The sequence below is a fragment of the Rana temporaria genome, chromosome 6 (genome assembly GCF_905171775.1).
Source record: "Rana temporaria chromosome 6, aRanTem1.1, whole genome shotgun sequence".
Classification (NCBI taxonomy): domain Eukaryota; kingdom Metazoa; phylum Chordata; class Amphibia; order Anura; family Ranidae; genus Rana; species Rana temporaria.
Window position 1 is genome coordinate 19,127,657 of NC_053494.1, and position 11,657 is coordinate 19,139,313.

Consider the following 11,657-nt stretch of genomic DNA (forward strand, 5'->3'; position numbering starts at 1 on the left):
ACGCCCTCGTAAGTCCATCGTGAATCTGGCCCTATATATATATATTTTTTTTTAGTAGAGACCCTAGAGAATAAAATGCAAGGTATGGACGTCGGAACAGGCGTATCTTTTTACGTTGTTTACGTAAGTCGTACGCGAATAGGGCTGTGCGACACTTTTATGTCTGCCGAGAATATTTCTAACAGGGCAGAGGCATATTGACTCATGGCACATCATATGAGAAAACCTAAGTGGGTCCTTGAAAACAACCTTCATCATTACAATAAAGGACAAGCTGGTGAGACAGAGACATTCAAAATAAACATAAAAAAATTAACACCATTATAGTAAAAGTCACTTTTTGCCCTGTAAGCGAGGACAAAGATGCCACCTTCTGGTACTTGATCAGATTGCACAAAATAGACGGGCGTATCCCATTCCAATACATATACACTTATGCCCTATACACACGAGCGGGATTCCTGGCGGTATAAAGTCCGCCGGGAATCCCGACGGGAAACCCGAGAACCTGCTCGGTAAGTTTCCCTATGTACACACGGCCGGGTTTTCTGTCAGGAAAACTGAGGGGAGAGCTTTGGCTGGGAATCCCGGCCGTGTGTATACTCCCTCGCAGTGTTTCCCCATAGGAAAACTGCCAGGTTTAAAACCGCCGGGAATCCTGGCGGGAAAATAGAGAGCAGGTTCTCTATTTTCCTGCCGGGATTCCCGGCAGTTTTCCTAATGGGTAAACTGCGAGGAAGCATACACATGGCCGGTCAAAAGCTCTTTTGGCAGTTTTCCTGGCAGGAAAACCGGTCATGTGTACGGGGCTTTATGCCCGTACACACGACCTGTTTTTCCGTCAGAAAAACTGTGATGAGAGCTTTTGGCCGGGAATTCTGACTGTGTTTATGCTCCCTCGCTGTTTTTCCGACCGGAAAACTGCCGGGAAAAAAAAATCTCCTTTTTCCCGCCAGGAAAAATATCCTAGAGGGTAAATTGTTTGTCTGTATGCTTTTCCGACGGGAAAAAAACACGCATGCTCGGAATCAAGTATGAGACGGGAGTGCTCGTTCTGGTAAAACTAGCGTTATTGCATCGTTTAATGCAGCGCATTATTTTCTTATTTATAATGCTATAATAATGAAGTTGTTTTGTTGCTGATATTCACAGAGTTCTGACAAACTTGTTTCTTTATTATTTTTCGTGATCTCATGAATTTTTGGGGGGTTTAAAAACCAGAAAACGATCTGAAAAGCACGAAGACTGAAAAGCGCGAATCGTCTCTCACCGAACTTTAACTAACACGAGCATCAGCAAAAGCAGCCCAAAGGGTGGCGCCGTTGGAACTGAACTTCCCCTTTTATAGTGCCGTAGTACGTGTTGTACGTCACCGCGCTTTGGACGGGCGGAATTTGGTCTGACCGTGTGTACGCAAGACAAGCTTGGCCGGAATTCCATCGGGAAAACCATCGTTTTTTTATCCGATGGGAAAAAAGGTTGTGTGTACGTGGCACCATACTTTGTTAATAGGGTTTTACTAACAGGACTGCTGTTGGTCACTGGCAGGAAAGAAGATCCATGTGATGCAGTACAGGGTTTGGTATTTCGTTCACCACCAACGTCATTTTGGATTGGAACCAGTCTCCTATCAATACCGCAATTTTACTCATTATATCCAATATGTACAAAAATAGACTGAATAGCACTCCTAAGGACAGTGCTCCAGACAGGTACAGTCCACTCTTTCTACAGCTCCATGAATTAAGGGGTCATCTGCCAGTGTTAAGATAGTGCCCCTGGGCAAACCTTTCCCTGTAGCAATGCCGGAGACCTCCCCAGGTGACAAGGCCCGATTCCACATGGCAAAGCCAGCCAGATTTCCAACAAACGCCTCTGAACTGTCGAATCCACCACCCAAGGTGTCCTGCTCCTGGCCAAGAACCAGCGATCCTCCAGGTGGGATCTCATAACCCTTTTGGAACCGTGATCCAGTGGACGTCAGTCTTCGGTCAACATAGAACCAGTACTTGCCCTGGATGGAGGACCAGATGAAACAAGTGTGATGCCATTTCCCATCAATCAAGGGCACCAGCGGTAGTTCCCGGAAGGCTGGATCACCAATGACAAAGTGGAAAGCGTCATAGGTGGCACCATTCCTGCCATGCAGGACCAGCTTGTTGTCATTATCTTCTGTGGCATATGAAAGGATGGTGCCCAGGTAGCTGGCATTCGTTTTGACCCAGCTGCAGATAGACAGTTCATGCAATGGTTCCCTCAGGCCTTTGGTGAAGGTGGCATAGTTTTCCGTGGATGCGTTAGGGAAAATGAGCATGGAATGCACATTGCAAACTGTGACAAGAACACAAGAGGACATCATTATTAGTGAGCTATCAGAGCAACAAATACAAGAAGACGATCAAACAATACTTCCAGAAGAAAATGTAAAATAGTTTTATCAAAAGCAGAAAGGACTTGGGTAGTCAGGACTGAGCAATTGATAATTTTCATGTCAAGACTCTTCCTCTCCAGGGAAATTGATGAACCCAACAAGCTGTCTAGAGAAAACTGTGGTAAGGATATACATTTTAAAATTGTATGCCCCAAATTTCTATTTCAGTTTTGGATAAAATGAGGAAGGATCAGAGGGCCAGATTCACGTAGATGAGCGGCGGCGTAACGTATCGTAGATACGTTACACCGCCGCAATTTTTCATCGCAAGTGCCTGATTCACCAAGCACTTGCGTGAAAACTTACGCCGGCGGCCTCTGGCGCAAGCCCGCCTAATTCAAAGGGGCGTGTGCCATTTATATTAGGCGCGCTCCCGTGCCGGACGTACTGCGCCTGCTCCGTTTTGAAATTCCCGCGCTTTGCGCGAAGTGACGTCATTTTTTGGAATGGCGACGTGCGTAGCGTACTTTCGTATTCCCGGACGTCTTACGCAAGAATTATTTTTTTGAAATTCGACGCGGGAAAGACGGCCATACTTTAACATGACTCGACTAAAGTTAAGCCATGTTAAAGCAGCCTTAACTTTGCAACGGGAAACTATTACTAGCGACGACGTAACGACCGCGAAAACCGTCGTGGATCGCCGTAAATCCTCATTTGCATACCTGACGCTGGAATACGACGCGAACTCCACCCAGCGGCGGCCGAGGTATTGCATCCTAAGATCCGACGGTGTAAGACAATTACACCTGTCGGATCTAAGGGCTATCTATGCGTAACTGATTCTATGAATCAGGCGCATAGATACTCTGAGAGATACGACGTCGTTTCAGAGATACGCCATCGTATCTCTTCTGTGAATCTGGCCCCAAATTTCTATTTCAGTTTTGGATAAAATGAGGAAGGATCAGAACTTCTGTTGGGTTTTTAACTGCTATCCAGTAGAGATTTCCCTTCATTTACGATCATGATGACCATCAGGGGGTACAGGCATTACACCTGTAAGGGGCCTGATGGTCCCCAGGGGCCCGGCTGCCCCCCCCCCCCCGTTTTTTTTATTTATTTTTTGCATTACCACCTGGAAGGGGCCCCCCCTCTAATTTTTTTTTTTAAAAATTATGAAAAAAAATGTACTTATTTATTATTTGCATTACACCTGTTAAGCCCCCCCCCCACCCAGCTTATTATCTTGCGTCAGGAGAGAAGAGATTACACTTGTTTTTTTTTTTTTGTCATCACCCTCCCCCCCCCCCCGGTTCTCTGCTCCAGGGGGGGCCTGCCTAAAGCTGTGTAAGGGGCCCCAAAATTTGTGAAATTTGAAGTTTGAAAATTCAGAAACTCTAAATTTCAGGAATTCGGAAATTCAAAATTTCAGAACTTCGAAGTTAGGAGATTCAACATTTCGGAAATTCGAATTTCGGAATATCGAAATTTTCACAAATTTGGAAATTCGAAATGAGGAAATTCAAAATTTCAGAAATTCCAAAATTCGAAATGAGGAGATTAAAAATCAGAAATTTGAAAACTAAAAAATAATAATTTTTCAGCAGTGCACGTGTCTAGTATCTATTGCTTCTGGTAGGGGGATATTTTTTTGTTTGGGGTCAATTGTAAATGGGAGAGACCTACTGTTGAGGGAGGGGTCTATTGTTGCTGGATACTGGGAGATCTATTGTTGCTGGGGTGAATCTATTGTAGCTGGGGGGGGGGGTTATTGTTGCTGGGGTATCTACTGTTCCTGGGAGAGCTATAGTTGCTGGGGGGGGGGGTTATTGTTGCTGGGGAGTCTACTGTTCCTGGGAGAGCTATAGTTGCTGAGGGGATCAGTGAAAGACAATTACTAGGTTGTCCTACTAGGCATCAAGTAGGACATGTAATACATAATCACAAACAATAAACAGAAAAAATGTTTTTTATGTCTGAAGCAGGTAATACGGCCACCCAGGTGTACTTCAGGTAATGCAGGATAACTTTCAGTGACCCACGGATCCATGAGAGATCAAATGAGATACGGAAACAGATTTGAGTGTGTTCATAAGATCTCCAACCTTTACGGAATACCACAGTGGCTTATATGCAAACGAAAGAAGAGAGGGGCTGTGTTTTAATGCATATGTCTCTAAAAGTTATACAAACTCTTCTCTAGTTATAAAAAAAGTTATACAAACTCAGTATTTTCTTATCATGATTAAAACTGCTGAATTTAGTTTAACAAGAACTAGCTGATTTTGCTTACACAACCGGCTGCTCCATGAATCAGCTTTAACCGCAATGACTTGCAGCAGGGTGTGTTTCTATGCAAACTGTTAGTTAAGCTAATTATGTCAAAACACATATTGAAAAGTTAGGGCCAGATTCACAAACGAGATACGACCGCGTATCTACTGATATGCCGTCGTATCTCTGTTTCTAACTATGCGACTGATTCATAGAATCAGTTACGCATAGCTAGCCCTAAGATCCGACAGGTGTAATTGAATTACACTGTCGGATCTTAAGGATGCAATTCTAGGCCGGCCGCTAGGTGGTGAGGCCATTGCGGCCGGCGTAGAATATGCAAATGAAGACTTACGGCGATCCCCGAACGGCCCGTCGATCTAAATCTACGTCGTTTCCGTCGAGTTACGCCGCGTAAAACTAGGGCTGAGCCCTAGTTCTCTTAAGCCATGGTAAGTATGGCCGTCGTTCCCGCGTCGAAATTTAAACATCAACGTTGTTTGCGTAAGACGTCCGTGAATGGCGCTGGACGCCATTTACGTTAACGTCTAAGCAAATGACGTCGGTGCGACGTCAGTTAGCGCAATGCACATCGGCGCGGGAGCGCGCCTAATTTAAATGGGACTCGCCCCATTCGATCGGGCACGCCTTGCGCCGGACGGATTTAAGTTACACCGCTGCAAATTTCCAGGTAAGTGCTTTGTGGATCGGGCACTTAGGGCCAGATTCACAAAAGAGATACGATGGAGTATCTCAGATACACCATCGTATCTCGGATTTTTACTGGTCCTATCTATGCGCCTGATTCATAGAATCAGTTACGCATAGATAGGGCTGAGATCCGACAGTGTCACACTGTGTTACACTGTCGGATCTTTTTTTTGATTTAAAAATGGCGCCGGGGGCGTTCCCGCTGATTTACACTGAATAATATGTAAATCAGCGAGATACGCGAAATTCACGACCGTACGCAGACCCGACGCGGTGTTCTTACGTCGTTTCCGTAGCGCGGTACCCGTCGTATACTTACCCATGCTAAAAGCAGGGGTAAGTATTGTTAAGTATGGCCGTCGTTTCCGCGTCGATTTTGAAATTCCCTACGTCGTTTGCGTACGCCGATTCACGAACACGCGCGTCGCAAGTCCCGCTCACGTCGCAACCACTGACGTCCTATTGACGTCAGTGGGAGCAATGCACACCGGGAAATTCCCCGGACGACGCATGCGTATTTAAATTGGCGCGGGAGCGCGCCTGATTTAAATATGACACTCCCCTAGCCGCGGAATTTGAATTCCGCTGGGGGAGTTAGGATCCGCCGTCGCAAGTTTGGAGGTAAGTGTTTTGTGAATTTGACACTTTCCTCACAAACTTGCGAGGGCGGATCTTAAAACACATAGGTTACACGGATCTAAAGATCCGCTAACCTTTGTGAATCTGGCCCTTAGGCCGAAAATTTGCGGCGGTGTAACTTAAATAGGAAAAGTTAAGTTGCGCCCGCTGATTGTGAATCTGGCCCTTAATTCCTACTTAAATAAAATGGAGTCAGTTATTTATACATTCTATTACAATGTCTACATCCAAACAGCTCTATAGAGATAATTACTTTATAGATATCTAAAAATGTTAAGAAAGCTATAGAGTAATTTCAATGTTGTTCTTGACAAATGGAGGACAACATGGTGGACTTACTCGTGGCTGGAGTTTTGGTGCTTTTCTCTTCAAGTTTTGGAGCAGCTGTGGTATGTGTTGGGATCCTAGTAGATGGAAGAGGTGTTATTGTTTCCCCTGGTGGTCTGGGGTCTCTGACCACAGAACTACGATGGGCTGATATCTGTATAGTATTATCTATGACAGGATCAAGCAGTTGTTGGAACACAGGAAGGCTGGTTCTCTGGTTGGGCTGTGGACTCATTGTAAGGGAAGGCGCCTTTGTAGTTTGAAAATCGGGCTTCTTCTCTTCTGGTAGACCTAGTTTCTTGGTTATCTCACTGTGTTGAGCTGCCATGGGTTCCATTTTGTTTTTGCTGGGTATAAGCATAAGCTGCTCCTCGTGAAACTTCTTCCTTTGGGTATGCTTGGTCTTTAGCTTTAGCAGTCGTTGTTGAATAGTTATTGGCCCTGGATCATTCTGTGGGGACTCCGGTAGTTTATCTTCAGGGGTACGATTAATCTCTGGAACCATTAAGGAGTTTGGTGGTAGAATTTCATTTTGTTGCACGTGTTGCATGTTCTCCAGCTGTTTTTCTAGTTCTGCAATTTTTCTGCCCTGACTCTCGACAGACTCTCGAAAGACCTCCATCCCTTTCTGCAGCTGACCCTTGTCTTTCACTAACTGGTAAATAATCCTTTTCTGGTTGCTAAGCGTTGTTGTGAAGTTAGCCATCGCTACATCCTGGGCTTTGTTTTCCTTGGTTATCTGCTTATTCCTCTCAGCCATGGCTCCCTCAAGCGCAGAGATCTTCAGATCCAACTTTTTTGTTTTCTTCTGGACCTTTTTTAGCCAAAACTTTACCCCATTCAGCTCCTGCTGAGTCATGTTACTTGAAGCATTGAGGGCTTCGGTCAGTGACTGCTGCTGGTCAGAAAGGTGATGGAAACGGGCATCGATGTTGTAGGAGATGTTGTAGTTTTCGGCAATGCCCTGTAAACGGTTCAACGTCATATCTTGGAAACGTCGAAACTGGAAATGAGAAGGAATTATTGTTTATGCTTCAAACTCTATAACAAATATATTGCATTTGTGAGGAATTCAACAGCCCTCATGTACAAGAATAGAGCATCGAGATAACAATACCAAACATTTTTTGTTTTATATGTCATATGGCCAGGGCTTTTTTTCTCAGAGAATAGGTGCAGGAACTCCCTACTTCCGAGTCACCTGTTGTGTCCACCCCCCCCCACCCACCCACCTCTGAGCACCATTCCTTGGTTCCAACCCTCTACTTACCTCTGAGCACCATTCGTTGGTTCCACCCCCTACCTACCTCCAAGAACCATTCTTTGGTTCCACTCCCTATCCACCGACGAGCACTATTCATTGATTCAACCCCCTACCCACCTCCGAGCACCATTCATTGGTCAACCCACCTCTGAGCATCTTTCCTTGGTCAACCCCCTACCCACCTCCGAGCACCATTCCTTGGTTCAACCCCCTACCCACCTCCGAGCACTATTCTTTGGTTCCCCTCCCTACCAACCTCCGAGCACCATTCCTTGGTTCCACTCCCTACCCACCTATGAGCACCATTCCTTGGTTCTACCCCCTACCAACCTCCGAGCACTATTCCTTGGTTCAACCCCCTACCCACCTCTGAGCACGTCGAAACCAATACGTCCTTGCGGCGTACTTTGGAGCAATGCACACTGGGATATGTCCACGGACGGCGCATGCGCCGTTCGTAAAAACCGTCAATCACGTCAGGTCACGAATAATTTACATAAAACACGCCCCCCTGTTCCACATTTGAATTAGGCGCGCTTAGGCTGGCCCATTTACGCTACGCCGCCGTAACTTAGGAGGCAAGTGCTTTGTGAATACAGCACTTGCCTCTCTGACTTACAGCGGCTTAGCGTATATGCGATACGCTACGCCGCCACAAAATTACGCTGACATACCTGAATCTAGCCCATAAAATCCAACCAGTGCCGATCCTGACCTACCTGGGGCCCTATGCAAAATGACATGTCAGATTAAAGTTGAGAAGTTGGGGGATTACGTCTTACATTAAAGTGAGAAGCGGGGGGGGGCTGACTTCTTACCTCTTCTCCCATGCTGCCAGTGAGTTAAGAAGCAGGGTGAGGGGCCAAAAATGACTTCTCACCAGGCGGGTAATTTGGGGGGCCCTCTGCAGCTAGCTTTGTGTGGCCCTAAGCGGCTTGCATAGTAAGCCTATAGGGCGGATCGGCCCTGAGTCCAACCGTGTGTATGGGGCTTTAGATAAGCTTCCCCACTGGATTATTTCCTCTCACCTCTTGTTCTGATGTCAACTGCAAATTGTGGAATTTTCCATTCCTTTTTGGGTCAGTGAGAAGGATCACCAGTAGAGTTAGAGAAGGTGAAACTCTCAAGTGGAGTCAAAGACAGAAAGTACAGGAGTTCCTTCCTCTCACCACTCCAACCAAAACGAAAAAAATGGCTTTTGTTACACTTCAAAGGTCTGAACAGAAGCATGACAGGTGACCATTGCAAAATCAATCAAAGGAACAGCGGTCACCTGACATGTGAAAGTTGCAGAGCTGTCCACGGCCTGACCTCGGGTCCTGCAGCATTGGAGTGTGCATTGTGTGAGGTCCGACATTTCACAGATAGCAGCTGTCACATACCTCCTAACTTTCTGAGATGGGAATGAGGGACACCTATCAGCAAAAGTATGCAGGCATAGGACACACCCCCTGTCACATCCACTGTCACGCCCCCTTAAAGGAGAATTGATCCACATATTTTTGCAGAGACCTGTTTAATCTACCTCTATGCTCCTGATGAAGCGTCCTGTACGCGAAACATGTCGAGAGTAAAAGAAAGATCTACCATTCCGCATATCAAACTCAGTTTCGAGGATTAAAAGTTTATATACACTCCCTGGTGCTATATGTTCTTATGTTATGAGTATATTTGCATAAGTATAAGCTTTATTTAAAATATTCTTTATAATATGTACTGAGATAATATGCTGATACTGTACTGTTTTCACAAAGTTATGTATACAATTTTCTTCATATATGCCTTTTTTATGAATAAATATTTATAGATTTTTTACATTAATCACTAGAGGGCTGCGCTGTAGACGATAGACGTCCACAGCGCGGCTCTCAAGTGCCGGGTGGACGTCCCTGGTCGTCCTGCTATTTACATTCCCAGCGTGCGCCGCTGGGGGGGGCGCGCAGCGGGGGAAACACTGTGCCCGGCGCATCGCTAAGATGCTGATGCGTGTGCCTGGCGGCCGCAATGTCCTCCAGGTACCCGCGATCGGCGGTGACACAGCAGGGACGTGGAGCTCTGTGTGTAATGATGGGGTGTAAACACAGAGCTCCACGTCCTGTCAGGGAGAGAGGAGACCGATCTGTGTCCCTTGTACATAGGGACACAGCATCGGTCACCTCCCCCAGTCAGTCCCCCTCCCCCACAGTAAGAATCACACCCAGGGAATACATTTAACCCCTTCCTCACCCCCTAGTGTTAACCCCTTCCCTGCCAGTCACATTTATACAGTAATTAGTGCATTTTTATAGCACTGATCGCTGTATAGATGTGAATGGTCCCAAAATATTGTCAAAAGTGTCCGATACGTCCGCCGCAATATCGCAGGCCTGACAAAAAAATCGCAGATCGCCGCTAGTAAAAAAAATAAATCATAAATCTATCCCCTATTTTGTAGGCACTATAACTTTTGCGCAAACCAATCAATATACGCTTATTGCGATTTTTTTAATAAAAATATGTAGAAAAATACGTATCGGCCTAAACCGAGGAAATTTTTTTTTTAAATTGGGATATTATAACAAAAAGTAAAAAATATTGGGCCAGATCCACATATAATTGGATAGGCGCAGCGTATCAGAGATATGCTACGCCGCCGTATCTTACCTGGCTTTAAGTCAAAATCCAGGAAGATTTTGCGCCGTAAGTTACGGCGGCGTAGTGTATTTCTGGCGGCGGAATTCAAATCGGCGGGTAGGGGGCGTGATTCATTTAAATGAAGCACGTCCCCGCGCCGATTGAACTGCGCATGCTCTGTTTCGAAATTTCCCACCGTGCTTTGCGCGAAATCACGTCGCAACAACGTAATTTTTTGAACTTAGACGTGACTTACGTCCATTCCTATTCACGGACGACTTATGCAAAAAAAAACAAAAAACTAATTTCGACGCGGGAACGACGGCAATACTTTAACATGTCAAGTCTATCTATACGCCGCAAAATAGCAGCTTTAACTATACGCCGGAAAAAGCCGACTAGAGACGACGTAAGAGAATGCGACGGCCGCGTGTACGTTCGTGGATCGTCGAAAAAAGCTAATTTGCATACCCGACGCGGAAAACTACGCAAACTCCACCCAGCAGGCGCTGAAGTATTGCACCTATGATCCGAAGCCGTACGCCTGTCAGATCGAACCCAGAAGCCGTCGTATCTTGGTTTGAGGATTCAAACTAAAGATACGACGCGGGTAATTTGAAAGTACGCCGGCGTATCAGTAGATACGCCGGCGTACTCGCTATGTGGATCTGCCCCGCTGTGTTTTTTTTCCTTCCAGACGAGACCCCATTTATTTTCCACAACATCAGAAGAACAACATGACCGATCCTCACCTGTTCCTCCAGCCGTCTGAACCTCTCGAAAAACGGCTTCCTCTGCTCCAGGAGCCGCCGTTGTTCCATGAAGACGCTCTGTAGGCAGAAACCAGCCAAGACCAGGATCCTGAAGATGTGACCTCCGGCCATCCTCATTGTCCGCCGTCCTATGGCTATCACTTCCCGAAATATGGATCTTCTTCTATCTTCCCGAAATATGGATCTTCTTCTATCTTCCCGAAATATGGATCTTCTTCTATCTTCCCGAAATATGAATCTTCTATCTTCCCGAAATATGGATCTTCTTCTATCTTCCCGAAATATGGATCTTCTTCTATCTTCCAAAAATATGTATCTTCTTCTATCCTCCTGAAATATGGATCTTCTTCTATGGACTCTTTCACCTTTCTCGTCCCTCGCTTTACATTCCTTACTCTCTTGCTGGCCAGTAGACTTCCTCTTTGTAATAAATGGCCTTCCTTTATTATTTTCCCAAAAAGTTGTATTCCCTTGTTTATTCCTTTTTTTTTTATTGTTCCTTTATATGGCCTCACGTGCCGATAGCAAGCTTCTTCTCCGCTCCGAACCTTTCCTCCTCTGACTCGTCTCTCTCTCTGTCCCCCCCACACTCGGCTCCGGCTCCATCCACAAATAGATGGGTTTTGCAGGCGCACGGACTATTCCCAACGAGCCAATTTTAGACGCTAGAAGGAGCGTCTTG

At 45.8% G+C, this 11,657-nt stretch overlaps 1 protein-coding gene across 2 annotated transcripts; it reads right to left on the reverse strand.

The window, feature by feature from the left end:
* Positions 1-1,425: 1,425 nt before the first annotated feature.
* Positions 1,426-11,657, reverse strand: PTX4 (pentraxin 4). 2 transcript variants are annotated; one of them, XR_005750273.1, is made up of 4 exons: positions 10,955-11,657; positions 6,338-7,328; positions 1,628-2,331; positions 1,426-1,589 (listed from the first exon to the last, which is right to left on the reverse strand). XR_005750273.1 is itself a non-coding variant. In XM_040356387.1 (3 exons), exons 1-3 carry the CDS (start codon positions 11,090-11,092, stop codon positions 1,691-1,693), a joined length of 1,770 nt encoding a protein of 589 aa, XP_040212321.1. In that variant the 5' UTR covers positions 11,093-11,657; the 3' UTR covers positions 1,426-1,690. The 2 variants fall into 2 exon arrangements, 1 of the variants encoding a protein (XP_040212321.1); XM_040356387.1 differs by having other exon boundaries at positions 1,426-2,331.